Source organism: Pelobates fuscus, chromosome 12, assembly GCF_036172605.1.
Source record: "Pelobates fuscus isolate aPelFus1 chromosome 12, aPelFus1.pri, whole genome shotgun sequence".
Lineage (NCBI taxonomy): Eukaryota > Metazoa > Chordata > Amphibia > Anura > Pelobatidae > Pelobates > Pelobates fuscus.
Window position 1 is genome coordinate 53,764,105 of NC_086328.1, and position 20,531 is coordinate 53,784,635.

A 20,531-nucleotide genomic window follows, 5' to 3' on the forward strand; every position below is an offset into this window, starting at 1 on the left:
ATTATGTGGAAAAATTGTGTGTCATTATTAGCTTCTACCCTTGCAGACAGTGCTGGGAGTACAAGGGTAAGCTTCAATGTCAAATCTCTCTATTTTCCGTAGTACATGTCTCCCTGCCATCCCAACTCTCTACTTTCTCTTTCTTTGGTCTTTTATTCCATCCCTCCATTGTCCACCCCATTTACTTGGCTCAGAGGATGAACACACTTTGAGCATATGAGAATGGTCCAATCACATGTTTACCTATGATAAGCATTTGATTGGACCATGGAGAGGAAATTAGTGATGTCGGATGAGGCGTGGAAACACAGAAAGAGAGCGTTCACCTCCAACCCTAGTTCTCAACTTTAAATGTTTTTGAGTGCACTAAACGTACATGTCCCTCATCTGCTTTTGCCTAGTTTTAAAATATGTTTCCCTTGTCTGGGCATTCATGTTTCATGTACAGCAGACCCACTAATATAACAAGTGTAATTCCCAATATTATAAAAATAGTACTTCAATGCATAATCAGTTTCAGAATCTTAAACTACATTTTAAGACAAACAATAATCTACCTACTCTTTCACGGAGTCTCTACCATAACAAGTACATAGTAAGTATGTTGAAAAATATTACCTAGGAGATTGTTGCCCTATGTTTACATCTTAAAGGGACACTATAGTCACTGTGGCGGAACGTACCGTCCTCTGACTATTGACTATCTTATAACGTTTGGGAGCTATCCCACTTGGTTTGGTTCCCGAACTGGGACCCCCCTTGCATGAAAAAATAATGTGTGCATTATATGTCCAGCTTAGGAAAAGTAATTCAAAATAAATACATTTTTGTGTCTTGATTCATAGAGTACATAATATGTATAGAATGTCAGCTTATTTTGAAAGTTACAGGTCACAAAATACAAGGACTAAAATAAAATTTAAATGTAAAACAATTTTAGAAGTTGGTATGTTTGTCTTGTAAGTTTAGTAGCCATAAAAGTTTAGTAGCCACATTTTTAAAAACTTTTTTTTTTACTGTTAATCCCTAACTAGCCTAACAGTAAATCCCTCAATTTCCCACTAACTCTCACCCACCCCAGCTAGCTAAATCAATAAATAATAAATGTAACTGCTGAAGGTTGAAAAAAAAAAAAATAATATATATATATATATATATATATATATATATATATATATATATATATATATATATATATATATATATATATATATATATATATATAAGTTAACCCTCAGGAATTAAAAAAAAAAACTAAAACTCAGATCACAGTAAAATGTAGTCCCTGATCACTATAGTCACCCCATTGATCACTGTAGTCACCCTGTAGTCAGTGATCAATTAGCAGGGAAGGGGTTATATAGTTACATAACTGAAAAAAGGACTTGAATCCATCAAGTTCAGCCTTCCTCACATATATTTTTGCTGTTGATCCAAAAGAAGGCAAAAAACAAACAAACAAAAAAAAAAAAAAACAGTCTAAAGCATTTCCAATTTTGCAACAAACTAGGGAGAAATTCCTTCTTGACCCCAACATAGCAGTCAGATATATTTTTGGATCAAGCAGCTATTACCCCACTAATTAGAAATTATATCCCTGTATGTTATGTTTTTGCAAGTGTTTATCCAATTGCAGAGTATGGACTCTCATAAAACCACCTATTCAGGCAGAGAATTCCACATCCTTATCGCTCTTACTGTAAAAATAAAAAGCCTTTTCTTTGCCTTAGATTAATTCTCCTTTCTTCCAGCCTAAATGTGTGACCTTGTGTCCTATGTATAGCCCTGTTTATGAATAGATTTCCAGATAATGGTTTGTACTGGCCCCAAATATACTTGTATAATGTTATCACATAGCCTCTGAGGCGCCGTTTTTCCAAACTAAAGAGATTGAATTTTTTTTAACCTTTCTTCGTAACTAAAATGCTCCATTCTTTTTTATAAGTTTTGTAGCTTGTCTCTGCACTTTTTCTTGTGCCATGATATCCTTCTTTAGAACAGGTTCCCAAAATTGCACAGTATATTCAAGGTGTGGTCTAACCAGCAATTTATAAAGAGGCAAAATTATATTATCATCCTGAGAATTTGTGCCCATATTTATACATGACAAAACCTTACTGCCCTTGGCAACTGCAGATTGACATTGCCTATTGCTGCCTAATTTGTTGTCTATAACAATTCCTAAATCCTTCTCGACACTCCAGGGTATCTTATATGGTGTATATTTTGCCTTAACTTGTCACTATTTTTACACCAATTTATGCCAATGTTTGTGGTGAGGGGATAAAATTGCATTTTTACATACATGTTGCATTTTTCCTGAATATTTCTTACACTTAATTTTTGCCACTGTCATAAAATCCCCCAAATTATGCTCAGCTACATCTTCTGAGTAAAACAAAATGCCCAATGTATGACCTAGACCAGGGCTGTCCAACCTGCTGCCCCCCAGATGTTGCTGAACTACAACTCCCAAGTTAGACAGACATTTTTTTTTTAACCTTTCTTCGTAACTAAAACGCTCCATTCCTTTTATCAATTTTGTAGCTCGTCTCTGCATTTTTTTTCTAGTGCCATAATATCCTTCTTTAGAACAGGTGCCCAAAATTGTACAGCATATTCAAGGTGGGGTCTTACCAGCGATTTATAAGGAGGCAAAATTATATTTTCATCCTGAGAATGTATGCCCTTATTTATACATGACAAAACCTTACTGGCATTAGCAACTGCAGATTCACATTGCATATTGCTGCCTAATTTGTTGTCTAAAACAATCCCAAATCCTTCTTGTGTGTGGTTATCCCTAATTCACTACCATTTAGGGTATAAATTGCTTGTGCATTCTTGAACCCATAACTTTGCATTTCTCTACATTAAAGGGACACTATAGTACCCTGAGGGTGCCCCCACCCTCAGGGTCCCCCTCCCGTGGCACTGAAGGGGTTAAAACCTTTCCCCCCGTCGCCGGGCTCCCTTACCTCTCCTCCCCCGCCTACGTCAGCATCCTTGTCTGACATCACCGGCGCCACATGCACGGCAGACAGGACAATCGGTAATCCTGCGCTTGCGGTGATCTGGGGTTAACGTTAGTAAATTACGGAAATTTTGATGGAAAACTTCCATCTCACATCGGGAAGGGGTTAATGAAGAAGTTTTTGCTGCGTAGATCAGTCTCACTGCTCAATTCTCTGCCATTTAGGAGTTAAATCACTTTGTTTATGCAGTCCTAGTCACACCTTACTGCGTGTGACTTATGCAGCCTTCCTAAACAATTCCTGTAAAGAGTAATATAATATTTACACTTCCTTTATTGCAAATGCTGTTTTATTCAAAATGTCTTATCTCCTGCTCTAATAGCAGGAGCCTCATGTATGTAATTAAAGGGATAATAGTGCGAGGAATACAAAGCTTGCCTGCCTTAAAAAACCCTTAATTTACTTAACTGATCCCTCTGACATACCGCGGCAAGTGTGCACTAATGCGCATGTGCGCCAAATGTATTGGACCTCCCCATAGGAAAGCATTGAATCAATACTTTATTTTTAGGAAAAATCTGATGCTGGGTGTCCTCATGAAGAGCGTGTGGATGTCCCGCGTCAAATAGCCGATTAAAGGTCTGTTTCTATCCATGGAGCCCTCCCGTGGCTGTCTGGTAGACGGCCACTAGGGGCTGACTTAATGCTGCAATATAAACATTGCAGATTCTCTGCAACTGCAATGTTTAATATTGCAGCACTAGGTGCAAAAACGACACTACACCCAGACCATTTCAATGAGCTGAAGTGGTCTGGGTGCCTACAGTGTCCCGTTAAAGTTCATTTACAAAGCAAGAGTTAGAATTTTTTAAAGTAAGTTACTTCTTATTGAAAATAAAGCATTTTGTTTTCATGTAGGCTGTGTCAATCTCAGCCAGATGTGGCTGAGATGGTGTGCCTAGGACTATATAAACCAAAACCAAAGTGATTTAACTGCTAAATGGCAGTGAATTGAGCAGTGAAACTTCAGAGGCATGCAATATACACAAAAATTGCATTAAGCTAAAGTTGTTTTGGGTTGCAATAGTGTCCCATTAATTCCCTGACTTCATTAATAGTTTCAATAGTTTCAATATTTTCTCTATGTACCTTGATCAGGACAGAAGCCCCATTTGCGATCATCATCATAGTTGCTGGAAGTGGCACACCATAACTTGCCATCACTACGTCCAGATGTTGTACACGAGTTATATTTGTTGCCAAGAAAGGTGAAAGGAAAGACACAAGGTGAGCCTTCCGAATTACCACCCACTGTAGACAAAGCTGCAATGCAAACAGAAAATGTATTGTAATTACTATATATTAACACTGGATTAAAACAAACAAGCAAGCAAAAATAAATATTCTTTAACATTTGTAGCCCACTGCGACCTCTCATTTTACAAGCTTATTTTCTCTCCCCACTTCTTACAAGTGATAGCCCATGCTTCTGCTTCCATCTCTAGAAGCAGATGTTCTTTCCTTCCTACTTAGCAATATATTATTCTTCCCCTCCTTTGCCTAGTATTAGCCCACCCCCCCCCCTTTCAGTTCTCCTCCTTCCCTTCTTAGTAGTAGGCCATTCTCTCCCTTCTATTCCCAGTAGTAGCCCATTTTATTACCAATTTGTAATGGTACTTACTTTATCAACCTCTGATGTAAGAAAGGCTGAACTGAATGAAACTTGTAACTATAAGATGCTATATTTTATCCGGATCATGACTGCCCTTTTGGGTGTGCGCAGTCTGAAATGCAAAGTGTGTAATTTCTCTCTGTAATGGCACAAGTGAGAATAACTACCATGAGAACTGAGCTTGAATTCTTATCCTTTCTCGTTATTCTCTCTTTATTATTTTTAGTTTTTGGTGTATGCACGAAATGAAGTTATCTGTTCGGTGCATAGGTTTCCACTGGTGACACAACAAAGGACACATTAATTGAGTTGTCCATTCTTAGTGTTGCCTGATTGAGTGTATAGCACAAAATACTTGAGATCGCAGGTGTATGTAACTGGTGTGTATGTCTTTAAATTGTTTGGCGGTTTGCCCTAGTTAAATGGCTGAGCCTATATGACACATTATATGTTTTTAATGTTGATTTTTAAGTCTTAGTGGAGTCCCGCACGCCTGCTCCCAGTCTTGTTTATTGCCTAAGTGCCACTCCGACCTCAAAATATAAAATACCTTGTTGGAAGTGCACTCATAGGACTTGATACTGTTGCCAAAAATGTGCCATTTATTCAAGCTTCAATCAACTTTAATCAACTTTAATTTAATGTAACTTCAACTTTTGAAGCTTGAATAAATGGCACATTTTTGCCCATTTGTGTTTCATTTTTTTCACATTAAAATTCACCAGATTGGTTATGTTGCCTTTGAGACCCTATGGTAGCCCAAGAATGAAAATTACCCCTATGACGGCATACCATTTGCAATAGTAGACAACCCAGGGTATTGCAAATGGGGTATATACAGTCTTTTTTAGTAGCAACTTAGTCACAAACACTGGCCAAAATTTGTGTTTTTTTTTTGCATTTTTCACACACAAACAAATATTAACGCTAACTTTGGCCAGTGTCTGTGACCAAATGGCTACGAAAAAAGACTGGACATACTCCATTTGCAATACCTTGGGTTGTCTACTATTGCAAATGGTATGCCATTATGCAGGGCCGGCGCGTCCATAAGGCGGCACAGGCGGCCGCCTTAGGGCGCACGGGCTCTGGGGGCGCAAAATTTCAGTGACCGGCAGGAGGGAAGCTCTCCCTCCTGCCAGCCACCATCTCGGCCCCCGGCGCGGCTGTGCTGTGCGGAGATCAGGCGCGGCGAGGGAGCTCTAATCTCACCGCTCTGCTCCCTCGCGCGCTGTCTGCTGATTACCGCGGGAGCCGAAATATGACGTCATATTCCGGCTCCCGCGGTATCAGCAGACAGCGTGCAAGGGAGCAGAGCGGTGAGATTAGAGCTCCCTCGCAGCGCCTGATCTCCGCACAGCACAGCCGCACGCCGCTCAGCAGGACCCCAGGGAAGGATGCATCATCCACACCAGCTCTCCAGGTAAGGAGGCTGGGTGGAAAATGTATATTTATTAAAATAATTAGTGAATGTATGTGATGTGTGTCTGTGAGTGTCTGTGTGTGTGTCTGTGATTGACAGTGTGTGTGTATGTGAGTGTCTGTGTGTGTGTCTGAGTGACAGTGTGTGTGTCTGTGAGTGACAGTGTGAGTGTCTGTGTGTGTGTCTGTGAGTGACAGTGTGTGTGTCTGTGAGTGACTGTGTGTGTGTCTGTGAGTGACAGTGTGTGTGTCTGTGAGTGACAGTGTGTGTGTCTGTGAGTGTCTGTGTCTGTGAGTGACAGTGTGTGTGTCTGTGAGTGTCTGTGTGTGTGTCTGTGAGTGACAGCGTGTGTGTCTGTGAGTGACAGTGTGTATATGTGAGTGACAGTGTGTGTGTATGTGAGTGTCTGTGAGTGACAGTGTGTGTGTCTGTGAGTGTATTTGTTTGTGTCTGTGAGTGTCTGTGTCTGTGAGTGACAGTGTGTGTGTCTGTGAGTGTATTTGTGTGTGTCTGTGAGTGTCTGTGTGTGTCTGTGTGTGTCTGTGAGTGTCTGTGAGTGTCTGTGAGTGTCTGTGAGTGTCTGTGAGTGTCTGTGTGTGTCTGTGAGTGACAGTGTGCGTCTATGAGTGACAGCGTGTGTGAGTGAGTGCGTCTGTGTGTGTGCATGTGAGTTTAGGAGTGTGTCTGTCAGTGTATGATGAGTGTGTTTGTCAGTGTATGAGTGTGTGTCTGTCAAATCAGTGAGAGTATGTTTGTCATTGAGTATGTGTGTGACTATCCGTGTGTCTGTCAATGAGTGTCAATGAGTCTGTGTCTGTCAGTGACGTCTGTATGTTTGTCATTGAGCGTGTGACTGTCAGTGTGTACAGAGTGTAGCGGAGCAGAGCGCAGTACAGGAGCTTCTGTTTCCTGTACCTGGCCAGACTGACAGGAGGTGCTCACAGAGAGAGCACTCCCTGTCAGTTCGGCCGGGTACAGAAAACTGAAGCTCCTTTAGGGGATCTGCTCCGCTAGGCAATGCAACAATAGAGGTAGAAGGCACACCAGGAAGGGGAGTGTAACCACTAACGGGGTGTGGGGTGCACCAAGGGACAGGGAGGGAATGGGAGAGAAACACCAAGAGACAGGGACAAGAGGGGGGAGGGGAGAAGAACACTAAGGGGCAGGGAAGGGACCACTATTGGTCGGGGAGGGGAGAGGGGCTGGTTAAGAGGCACATAGGTGAAGATGTTTTTTTGGGGGGGGGGGGGGGGAAAATGCATCTTCGCCTATGTACCTAAAAATCCAAGCACCGGCCCTGCCATTATGGGTGTAAATTTAATTCCTGGGGTACTATACAGTCTCAAAGGCAACATAACCAATCTGGTGAATTTCAATTTCAAATGTAACATGCTATATTTGACCCTGTCACTTCCCAAAACACCATAAAACCTGTACATAGGGGGTACTGTTTTACACGTGAGACTTTGCTGAACACAAATACCGTATATACTCGAGTATAAGCCGAGTTTTTCAGCACATTTTTTGTGCTGAAAAACCCCAACTCGGCTTATACTCGAGTCAATAGTCTGTATTATGGCAATTTACATTGCCATAATACAGACTGGGGCTGTGGGGGCTGCAGAGAGCTGTAACTTACCTCTCCTGCAGCTCCTGTCAGCTCCCTCCTCCTCCGCGCTGTCCGCTCAGCACCTCGGTCAGCTCCAAGTGTAAATCTCGCGAGAGCCGCGGCACTCGCGAGACTTAGAGTGTGAGCTGACAGAAGAGCTGACCGGACGGCGCGGAGGAGGAGGGAGCTGACAGGAGCAGCAGGACAGGTAAGTTACAGCTCTGACAGCCCCCCTCTCCCCCCCCACTGAACTACCAATGCCACTGGACCACCAGGGAGTAAGAGCCCCCCTCCCTGGCCAGCTAGCAAGCAGGGAGGGGGGACAAAAACAACTAATAATAATAATAATAATAATAATAATAAAAAAATAAATAATAATATTAAAAAATAAAATAATTAATAATAGAACAATCAAAATGCACACCAACACATACACAAACACACACTGCATCACACACACACTGCATCACACACACACTGCATCACACACACACTGCATCACACACACACTGCATCACACACACACTGCATCACACACACACTGCATCACACACACACTGCATCACACACACACTGCATCACACACACTCACACTTCATTCATATACACACTGCACTCACACACTGCACTCATACACACACTGCACTCATACACACACACTGCACTCATACACACACACTGCACTCATACACACACACTGCACTCATACACACACACTGCACTCATACACACACACTGCACTCATACGCACACACTGTAAATAAATATTCAATTAATATATACACACACACAATGCACTCATACACACACATTGCACTCATACGCACACACTGCATTCATACGCACACACTGCATTCATTATATACACACACTGTAAATAAATATTCAATTAATATAATTTTTTTAGGATCTAATTTTATTTAGAAATTTACCAGTAGCTGCTGCATTTCCCACCCTAGTCTTATACTTGAGTCAATAAGTTTTCCCAGTTTTTTGGGGTAAAATTAGGGGCCTCGGCTTATATTCGGGTCAGCTTATACTCGAGTATATACGGTATTTGTATTTTTATTGGAGTAAAAGCAATGTCATGTAGAACAAAAAAAAAATAATAAAAAAAAATATTATTTCTCTATTTTTTTACATATTAAATTATGTTTCATAGCTACATATTTGATATTAAATGAAAGCCCTGTTTCCCCTGAATAAAATGATATATAATGTGTTGCATAGACATGTAGCGCAAATGCCAGGTTTTGTTTACGTTTTGTTTTGTTCACAACATGTACATTTGGCTCAGTCCTTAAGGTGTTAAACACACACACACACTTTAACCTGATAACGCTGTTACAGCGTGCTATGCCGACCCAGCGTTAATGGTCTTAAATGCCTTAATGGCGGCATAGCACGCCACAGCTTTAGAGCCCTCCCACGTTTCCCCGATCCCTCCCAAACTGCAAATCACGGTGGGGGGACCCGCCTGGTAATCCAGGCAGGTCCCCTGTGGCCAATCCATAGTGATCTGCAGTTTGTGATCACAGTGACAGCCAGTCACTGTGATCACTGTTACAATGTGTCAGCCAATGATTTTAAATCACTGGCTGACACATTGTCTCTTCCCCTCTCCTCACCTCACTTTGATGTGAGAGAGAGAGGCAGAGAGATCGTTGCTGGAGGGCCCTGTAGGATAAAGAATTGTTAAAAATAAAGATAAAGTTAAAAAAAAGTGTTTTTTTAACCCTTCCAGTGCTGGTCACAGCATTTAACACTGTGATCAGCCTGTTTAGGGATTTTAGTACATTTGTACTATTTTTTTAAAAAGATTTTTGACCCTTTGTGCTGCGACTGGCAGCAACCCAAATCTCCATTAACCCTTTCCCCGCTGCCGTGATCACTGTACTGTACAGTATCGCTACTGTACAGTATTGCACCAGTGATCACTGTGATCAGAGGGCTCTCTGATCAGGCTGACTTTTTTTTTTTTTGGGGGGGGGGGTATTTTTATTAAAAAAACAAAAAAATAAATAAAAATTAACCCTTTCAGTACTGGTCACAGCAGCCTAAACTGAGATCAGTACATTTATTTTATTTTTTGTGGGTTTTTGAGGGTGGGTAGTTGGGTGTTAGGCAGGTAGGAATTTTGTAATTTTGCCAACTAATATCTGACTGCGAATCCGGGGTCACATTACAATTGGCGTAATATGTGGCAACCCACAGATCTCGCAGAAATGCACAATTTTTGGGCCCTAACTCTAATTATGGGCATTGTCAAAAAGCCGAGTATCAGGTCCTACTGGTTCAAGCACCCCATCCTGGCTACCCCTCTTTTCCCTGGGGTTATCAAGAGGGATCGTTATGAGTAGCTGCTGTGTTTCCTCCACTTCAACAATAAGACACTGAACCCCCCAAGAAACAACCCATTGTTTGACAGGCTGTATACAATTCAGCCCCTAATTGAACTCCTGTCAGACAAATTCTCCCAAAATTATGTCCCTGAAGAAAATATTTGTATAGATGAGTCCTTAATGAAGTTTAAGGGTAGATTACTTTTTAAGCAGTATATCCCTTCTAAATGGTCCCGATATGGTGTACAATTTTATAAATTGTGTGAATCCAAATCTGGATATACATGGGCATTTTGTGTTTATCAGGGGAAGGATAGCCATCTTGACCCACCAGGATGCCCTGATTCTGTGGGTACATGTGGCAAGATAGTATGGGGCATAATACTTCCCTTGTTAAATAAGGGATACAGGCTATGGGTTGACAACTATTACACAAGCATATAGGTATTTAAAACTCTATTTTGCTTTGAGACCATAGCCTGTGGCACAGTGCGAAAGAATCCTAGAGGTTTCCCCCAAAACCCTGGCAAGAGATAGACGCAGTAGAGGCTCCCTTTCAGCGCTCCGCCAGGATGAGTTGCTTGCCCTTCCCTTTACCGATAGGAAAGATGTGTACATGTTGTCTACAATGCACAACGAAACTTCCGTGCCAGTGTCTGTGAGAGGTGGAACTGAGCAGCTGGAGAAGCCGAAGTGCATTGTAGACAGTGCATACAGCCCTATCTGGTGAACCGGAAGAGTAGGACCTGGTACAAGAAAATTGCAATTTGCATAACCCAGGTTGCAATTTCCAATGCCTATGTGCTTTATAAAAAGGAAGCCATAGGTAGACCATGCCCATTTCTAGAGTTTATGGTCCAAATTTTGTCTCAAATTATATTTGCCCAGACCCCAAATCCTAACCCTCCTTTGGAATCAGATGTCCAACGACTTTTCAGCAAACATTTCCCTTCCCGAATCCCCCCCCCCCCCCACACCCTGTAAAAGGTCACCCCAACGAAAATGCTGTGTTTGCTGGAAAAGAGGAGTCCGAAAAGACTCCAGTTATTATTGCCCCTCCTGTCCATCCCTACCTGCCTTCTGCATAACAGACTTTTTCAAAGTCTACCATACAGAGCTGAGCTACTAAATCACTCTGTATGGTACTTTGGCAGTTTGCTGGATTTCCCTGGATTTCTGACCTCGGCTTGTCCTGACTACGCTTTGTTAGCTGCCTGCACCGACCCATTGGCTTGTTTTCCCGACTACTCTGACTTCTGGATTCCCCTGACCTTGGCCTGTCCCTGTTTATGCTAGCCATTCTAAAGTGGCTACACCAAACAACTCAAAATACTACATTTGTAGTACTTGAAATGTGCCTTCACAAAAAAAAGCAAAAAACTAATTGCAGGGTTAATGCTACAGTATCTGAGTCAAAGATTTATCTGCCTCTCTCTGCCTTCAGATCAAAGTGTATGTGGGGGCACTGTACTATTCCTGCGATATACTAAAAACCTGGGAACATTGTACATGTAGGTATCGTTATATTCAGAAGACAGTGTTAAATCAAAATACTGAGGTTTTAGTGCATTAACTAATACCAGGATTATGACATTTCTAATGAAAATGCAATTTATGTGATTAAAAAGACAAAGATAAAAGTAGAAATTGCTACATGGGCCCATCATTTCTGTTAAAATGGCTAGACCAAACATCTCAAGTACTGCTATTTGTTGTACTCTAGGTTGTCTACTTTTGAAAATAGTATGTCATAACGGTGGAAATGGTATTACCCAGGCTGCCATGCTCTCTGAATAGCCACATAGGCCCAGAAAATAACTTTGTCAAACTTACAAGTTAAAAGGGCATCTAATATATTTTGCCCTGTACTTATCGGAAAAAAATCTGAAATAATGATACATGGGGGTACCGTTATATTCAGAAGACAGTGTTAACTCAAAATACTGAGGTTTTAGAGCACTAACTAACACCAAGATTATGCCATTTCTAGTGAAAATGCAATTTATGTGATTAAAAAGACAAAAAATAGGGGGGGGGGGGGGCGGGGCCTGACCACCAAGCTGGACGGACGTGGAGCATCTCGGCTCCCCGACGAAACCTGAATAAACAGCCCAAAATTACCCTATTTCACCTGACTAATAACCAGCTAAGGCAAGAAGGTAAAGGGGACCCAAGCAACAACCCTCGGGGTAGCCGTCGGTTCCCGTCCTACCTGCGATGCCGATCAACTGGTGGATGGGATTGCGGCCTGCTGTGAGGCTCTGGCGGGAGAAACGGACGATGTCCTGCGCTTAGTCCAGCAGGACCTCCCTCAAGCCTACCGAGGGCCCTGCTCTCCCCCTCCCTGTGGGCCGGGGGGGTTATCCGGATATGCGGTGACCTTTTAAGCCGCTTGAACAGTGGTAAGAGAAACCCGAGACCGTATGGCAAAACTCAAGATGGCCGGGGCGCCTACCATAAGCCAGAGAAAAGAGGTGGTAGCGGCGGAGCAACGGCTGGGCACAGTCTGGGAACTGGTGCTGAATAGAACATCTGCAAACAAACGGCGGACTCCCCCCGCACAACGGATAACTGCAAAGGGCACATACTTACCAATGAGGCTCGGCTCAGTACTAAGAGCATACTCCTATCACCCGAGGTATCATCTCCCACTGTTACCGGCGGGCCTGTGGGGACCCTAGCAGGACTCTGACCCTAAACATGGGGAAGCAGCGGACATGGGGCACAAACTCTACTCCCTACCTGAGGCAGGCTCCGGCAGACACACAGGAACAGACACACTCCTGACCTACAAGTACCCAAGCTAATAAGATTTTAGCGTGAACCACAAGGGACTTACTCATAGCCATAACGCCGGCTGATCCAACACTGCTGCAGGAACAACCAAGAGGCTGCTAAACATAAACATAGGACTATACATCCTCTATTTTACATCATACTGTCACCATTACTCACCACCTCCGCAGCGCCGCACAGAAAGCACTTAAAATGTCTGAGCACACATGTTTACCCACCCGGCAAGCCCAGCGCTCCACTGTCCTCCTGGTGGTTAACCATTCATCAGTGTATAGAAATCTGTACCTGCTGTTATGCATAGCCTGTAATTCAATAACTATATAACAATCATACAACTAAGCATGCATAGATTAACAGTTTTACCTGCTCATACCTAGCCAGTTATATCTTATACAATTTCAGAATAATCTTAAATGTACACTCTCTGCACAAGCCATGCTTTCCTCTTTTTTGTCTCTTCTCTATTTCTCCGTGAAACTAAACTACTGTACTAGAGATCATATTAATATCATAAAAATGTGCCTGTATATCAAATGCCATGACATGTAATACCAATGTTCACCTATTCTACCGGACGTCGCTGTTGTGGCGGACACCGGCAATTTGTTCATTTCGTGCACACCCAAAATAAAGAATTTTAAAAAAAGACAAAAATAAAAGTAGAAATTGCTACATGGGCCCATCATTTCTGTTAAAAATGGCTATGTTACGGTTACCCTTAGTCTTGCTGAGAGTTGGACCGCTTAGTAGTCTGGATTCCTATTACTGAAGAGGAGGGGAAGCTGCTGTCCAAAGTATTCCTGTAAGTGTAGAATAATCCCACTAGCTATAGCACAGCTAGGATACCTTTTTGCCCACAAAACGAGTCGAGGCTGCGATTTGAGGGTCAAACAAGAACTGAGGACTGGAATACCCAGCCTGCTTTTTATTAGGATTTAGTACAGACAGAACACACCCAGGGGAGGCATAAAATCACCAATCCAGTACAAGGTACAACCCACACATCCCCTCCCCTCAGATAACCGATTAACATAATTAAACGTACATTATTTTACCCAGATTCTGGATGTACCCCAAAAACAGGGGGTACAGCTTTAAGTCTGATATCCCCGGATAGTCCTTGTTCAGGGGACCAACATATTTAAAAATCAGGCAATTCGAATGAATGGTTCGGGAGATACCGGGTTCCAAAGTTTTGACCGACCGCACAGACCAACTAGCCGAAAATAGTTCCATGAGTTTTGGCCTTGCGGTCGGTCTCCGTTCGCACGGTGAAAGGGCACGAAAATCCTGCCATCCATCCGAATCTTTATGGTCGCCAGATTCCCCATAGTCCATGTGGCGAAACCAACTTCGCCACTGTGGGCTGGAGAAGCATGGCTGCTAGCCTCCTGCCCGCTGACTATGGCCCCTGGACATATTGCACTTTAAAGACTATATTTGGGCATGTACTAATTTATATTGCTGCTACTGGCCCTTTAAAATCAGCGATGGACATTTTGGGACTAATGTCCCTTTAAGACTGTGAAGCATATCCTATTGTACTGCCTGTATATTGTATATGTATTTATGTATGCAGTTAACCTGGGTTATATATATATGCAGCCTTCATCTGATTGTTCGGTAGAATCCCTCCATTCCTTGTATTGAGGAAACTACCGAACAACCAGACCACCCAGGACTAAGTGTGCCTCCAATTACCGTTTGCAACAATGCTGCAAACGGGTAATTGGCAATCAGTGCAGTGTGGTCTTTGTCCTCTGGGTGGCCGCCATTCAGGAAACCAACACGTGGCGGCGGCCATCTTTAACTACCGAACAGCGGTGTTTTGCCGTTGAGTGTCTGGAACTGAAATCGGACACTCGACTAGGCAAACACCGCTGAGACCTCCAGACTTCCAGGATTTCGTGGGGAAACTACCGAACGGCCCGCCGTTCGGTAGAAAGAAACGTACGAACTAGGGGATTCATACGAACTCCCCTTAGTCCCTATAACACCAGTAATTCGTATGTTTCATTCACCTGTTTGTGACCGACCGCAGGGCCAAAATGCATGGAACTGTTTTCGGATACTTTACCCATGCGGTCGGTCAATACTTTAAAGTCCCATAACTCCTGAACCATTTATCCGAATGGGCTGATTCTTGCATATGTTGTCCCCCTGAATAAGGGCTATCAGGGGATACCTGTTTTGGAGGTGTAGCATATGTATTTGGGGTACATCCAGGAATTGGGGAAAAAGGTGTACAGTATAATTGTGTTAAGTGTTAATCTAAGGGGAGGAAATGTGTGGGAGGTACATCCATGTGATTGGTTAATTTCATCCTCCCCCTGGGAGTGTCCTGTATGTACTTGTTGGTAATAAAAGCCAGACTGGGTGTCCCAGTCTTGAGTTCTTGCTTAACCCTCAAAGCGATGTGTCGTCTCGGTCTTTGGGGGAATGGGATTGTATGCTGACTGCCAAGAGTGTAAGCCGATGTCTGCTTTTCTTGTTCAGCTGTTCCAGTTCGGAGTGTTATTTCGTATCCAGATCGGGAGTTTGGTGTTCTGCAGTAGCTGTGCCTGTCTCTAGAAAAGGGGATTATCGCCTAAACAGATTTTATTCCCTTTTATGCTGAAACGGTCCGTTACAGTCCATTAAGTCTTTCTACCGAACGGGGGGACGTTCGGTAGTTTCTGTACGAATCCCTGGAGGTCTGGAGGACTTAGCGGTGTTCGCCTGTTCGCGTATCCGTTTTTAGTTCCATGCGGTTACAGGCAAACACTGCTGTTCGTGTGCAAGATGGCCGCGAACACGTGTAAAAGTCCCGAAATGGCGGCCACCTATTCCGAGCACAAAGAATTCGTATGAAATCATCCGAATGGCTACATAGACAAAAATGGTACTTAGAGATGCACAATAAACGAAGGCTTCTGTAACAGGCAAGACCAAACATTTCAAGGTCTACCATTTGTTGTACTCTGGGTTGCCTACTTTTGAAAATGGTATGCCATAACGGTGGAAATGTTATTACCCAGGCTGCCATGCTCTCTAAATAGCCATATAGGCCCAGCAAATCACTTTGTCAAATTTCCAACTTTGAAATGGACATCTAATATATTTGTCCCTGTGACTTCCCCCAAAAAAACAAAAAAATCTGGTACATGGGGGTACTGATATATTCGGGAGACAATGTTCAAAAAAAAATTGAGAGGCTTTGTTGCAATAACTCGCATCAGGAATAGGAAATGTCCTGTGAAAAGTGAGTTCATGTGTGGAAAAAAAGCACCAATAAAACTATCACCGCTATGTGGGCCCTCCATTTCTGATAAAGTGGTTAGACCAAACATCATGAAATGCACCATTTGAAATACTCTGGGTTGCCTACTTTTGAAAATGGTATGTCATAATAGTGGAAATGTTATTACCCAGGCTGTCATCCTCTCTCAAAGGAAAGATAGGCCCAGAAAATTGCTTTGCCAATTTTCAATGTGTAAAACCAAAAATGGACAAGCGTATATTTGACCCTGTAACTTTCCAAAACCCCATAAAACCTATACATGGGGGGTACTCATGAGATATCACTGAACAGAACTAGGAGTGTTTCAGGGCAGTAAACTATATACTGACATACTGACATTAATATTATCAGGAAAAGTGCAGTGTTTATGTGAAAAATGCACTAAAAAAAAAAAAAGAACCAACTTTGGCTAGCATTTGTGCCCAAGTGGCTACTACAAAAGACTGGCCATACCCAATTTTGAATACCCTGGGATGTCTACTTTTTTCAAATGGTATGCCATTAAGGAGTAATTGTCTTTCTATATTTATATATATATATATATATATATATATATATTTCTATATATCTATGTTATCTATCTATCTATCTATCTATTTCTTGTTATCTATCTATCTATCTTTATCTATACCTATCTATCTATATCTATCTAGTTCTTTCTATATATCGATCTATTTCTATCTATCTATCTATCTATCTATCTATCTATCTATCTATGTCTATTTATATCTATCTATGTCTATTTATATCTATTTTTTTCTATCTATTTCTTTCTATCTATTTCTTTCTATCTATCTATATCTATCTATCTATTTCTATCTATATCTATATATTTACATCTATCTATTTCTTTCTATCTATTTATTTATTTAACTTTTTTTTTATTGTTTTTGTATGTTTAACAGGCAAAAGTAATGCTTACAATGTTTTGAATGAATAACATAATGGTACAGATACATGAGGTAATCGTAAAGGTACAGTAGATAGATAAATACCTTATTATACAATGGAATAGCAAGGTACATTGTCCAACAAGTTTCTTGGTTTTAACAAATTTGCCTTGATAACTTGAGATAAGACTATGATAAGAGAAGATTAAACACTAATATAGTATACGGTAACTGTATCGAATTGACCTGGTGGACCATGAATACTGAACTCTCGTGGTGACCCCTCACAATCTTTCATAAGGAAAGAATGGTTAATATGACTGTAGGTTAGGATGGGAAGAGAGTACTGTACAGGGCTTTTACAGGTATATAAGGGTCGTTGTCGTCGTGTGTATTACTTTCGTGCCTGATTTTTAGCTATCCTGTTGTTCATGCTTTGGGTCAATATTGTTGTGGACTTCATCTAGGAGGTCGAGTGTTAGATTTTAGTGACTTTCTAGTGGTTATTGTGTGTGATTTGTAGTGAGAAACTCTATCCAGGGTTTCCAAATTTCATAACATGACAGGAGGCTTCCTATTTTGCATTAACTCTCTTTACTAAACTCCACAGCAGTAAAGAAAAAACGTAAAGTAACAAGTAAATCACTGAGCAGCACAGTATATAAGGGTCATACAGTCTGCATAACTTCCTCTTTCTTTACTGCTCCATCGCAGACAGGTCAGAATATTTGCTCAGTGGGCTGTGGGACTAGGGGCTCTCTGTGGCCTTTCGGCCCTCTTCTCTGCCCCTTTACACCTTCTGGGACCCTTCCCTGGCTTTACCCCGGTCCCCCAGGTCTCCCCACCGCCCCCCCCCCCCCCTACCTGGAGTACCCTCCTGGGCTCCCTCCTTGCGGCCGGTTCCATTCGCGACCGGTTCCGCGCCGGCCCGCTTCCGCCTGCGGCCGGCCTAATAAATTTAGTCCCCGGCTTTGCGGCCTACCTCACGGCCGCCATTTTGGGCCGCGAATCTCGCGAGATTTTCGCGGCCATCTTAATTTTGCCTCGTGCATCTCACCAGTGACTCAGTGTGCCTGTGCTAACCTGCTGTTGCCCCTGCACCCCCCTTTTGTGTTTGACACCCTTGGGACTGAAGGATTACCTGCACAAGCACCATTATCTGCCATCCACTTGCTACAGCCTCTGTCTCATCATCTTCTATCAAGATATACTGTGGCTGGGTCAGTCAGGTCAGTGCTGCTGCCTGTTTATTATTACTGTGACCTGCACTTAAGGGTTCCAACCCTGTGCAACCGGGGTGAGCCCCCATTACTAATACGCTGCTTACTGGGAGACTGCTGTTGCAGTTCTCTCTAACTGGGTGAGCCCCAGTTCATAAGGTCACTATCATACCCTGCTGGGGTTATTCTGGGCTTGTTCCCACCATCATACTAAATCTGACCCTACGCCTACTACTATTGTTATTAAGACCTGGGTGCCCGTTTATTGCTGTGCCTCCAGTGACATACTTGCCTACCCTTAACATGGAAGAATCTCAGAACCTCCCTGTGGACTTCCAGGCCATGATTAACGCAGCTGTCGCTGCCTCTGTGGAGAAGGCACTCTCCAAGACCCGAGCCGCGGCTCCTGACGTGCCCAAACGCAGACGTCCCCGCCACGAATCGGAATCTGAATTGTCCGACCACCAATCAAGGGATGACTCCCGCCCTAATAAGCGCCATGACAAAGGCGAAGATTTCACACCTAAACCGACTAAGGGTAAGGCACCTGCCAAACGCAAGCCCTCAAAGTTACACACCCCGGCCCCGCGTCAGGAATACTCTTTGGAGGAAGAGCAGGACCCTGCACAGTCCATGTCGGTCCTGGATGAGTGGCAAGCTGATGCTTCTGACTTGGACTACGACGCATGGGGCTCGGATGAGAAGTCTGTCTCCGCTTTCATGCGAGAGACCCTCCTGGGTGCTGCCCAGTCTGGAGGTATCGAGGACACTGCGGACGCAGAACCTCGTGACTCAGACACTATATTGGACCCCTCGGGTCAAGCAATGTTCGACTCCCGTAACATACGGCACCCCAGATCGGGTGATTGGTCGCCTCCAGAACACCTTGCCATGTTCATGCACCTGTGGCTCCGCAAACCCCTTGAGAAAGAGGTCCGCAGCCGACTCAGGTCTGAATGCCCACGCCCTTCCCTGCCGGATAAAGTCGCTCAGACCCCGGAAATTCGATAAGGTCATGTCGACCTTCCTGATGCGCAGTGGTAGAGACCCCCGCCGTGGGGTAGAGAAAGGCCTATGGGGCGCCCAAGATAACCTACTGGATTCCGTAGGCCCCCTGGCACGCATTATGCATCTGGCGGATGACGCATTCACAAAAGCCTACTCCTTCTCCTCCGCGGACATCAGGGAATGGGCACATGATGTTCGTGAATGGGCACAACGGTGTTTCTGTTTCATCGGAAACACCAATGTTACGCTCTCTTCGGAGAGGCGGAAAGCAGCGTTGTACCGTATTAACGGCAAACTGGCAGACCTTGGCACGAAGGAGATTGGGCCCCAGGCACAAGGAAAGCTTTTCGGTGAACCGTTCCTCAAGGAACTCAATAAACACGTAAACGTGTTCACCTCCCTCAATAAGGCGCAGTCATCAATGCGCAAAGTTTTCCGAAGCAACCCTACCAGAGGGGTTTTTGGAAGGGCTGGCCGGCAACGGGGCCGTGCCGCCAGCCGATGTTGGCCTTCAGGCCCCCGCACCCAGCCAACTCCATTTTACCCGACAAGGGACTACCGACAACAACCCTTCTCAAGAGGCTCAGATAGAGGTCGCGGACCCCGCAGACGCGGACGTTCCCGCTTTGCCGCAGGTAAGAACCCATATTCCTCCACTGTTACCATGTACCCGCACTGCGGGCCGTATTTCCCTTTCTTTCCAGAATTGGGCCGCCCTTTGCTCAGACACATGGATTCTACAAACTGTACAGGGTTATATCATAGACCTAGTGGGGACCCCCTTTCAGGTTCAGCCCCCTCGCCCCATCCACATGTCAACCTCCGACCACAACCTTGTCAACGCGGAGCTGCGCGAGCTCCGAGACAAAGGGGCTATCCAGCCGGCCCACAGCAGGGGTGGTTTCTTCAGCAACATCTTCCTGGTTCGGAAGAAGTCAGGAGACTACCGCCCTGTCATCAATCTACGCGCCCTCAACGCTTATGTGGTCTATCGCCACTTCAAGATGGAAGGCATCCACCTCCTACGAGACCTCCTCCGAAGTCACGACTGGTTCACCAGGCTCGATCTAAAGGACGCCTACCTGTCAGTCCCGGTGCACCCGGACTGTCGAGCACTCCTACGTTTCCTCTGGCCCGGACGTCCTTGGCAGTTCACTTGCCTCCCTTTCGGGCTCAGCTCAGCCCCATGGTGCTTCACCAAACTCCTAAAGCCAGTGGTGGCCCACCTAAGATCCAGGGGTGTGAGATGCATCATCTACTTAGACGACCTTCTCCTCTTCTGCTCCGACGAACACAGGCTACGCCAACACACTCGC

General features: G+C 43.9%; 1 protein-coding gene across 1 annotated transcript in view; it reads right to left on the minus strand.

Moving 5' to 3' along the window:
- MMP2 (matrix metallopeptidase 2) overlaps nt 1-20,531 on the minus strand; it is a 740,650-nt gene that overhangs the window by 272,230 nt on the left and 447,889 nt on the right. The window contains exon 7 of the mRNA XM_063437965.1: nt 4,125-4,298. Coding sequence (XP_063294035.1) covers nt 4,125-4,298 — 174 coding nt within the window. The remainder of the gene's footprint in view (nt 1-4,124; nt 4,299-20,531) is intronic.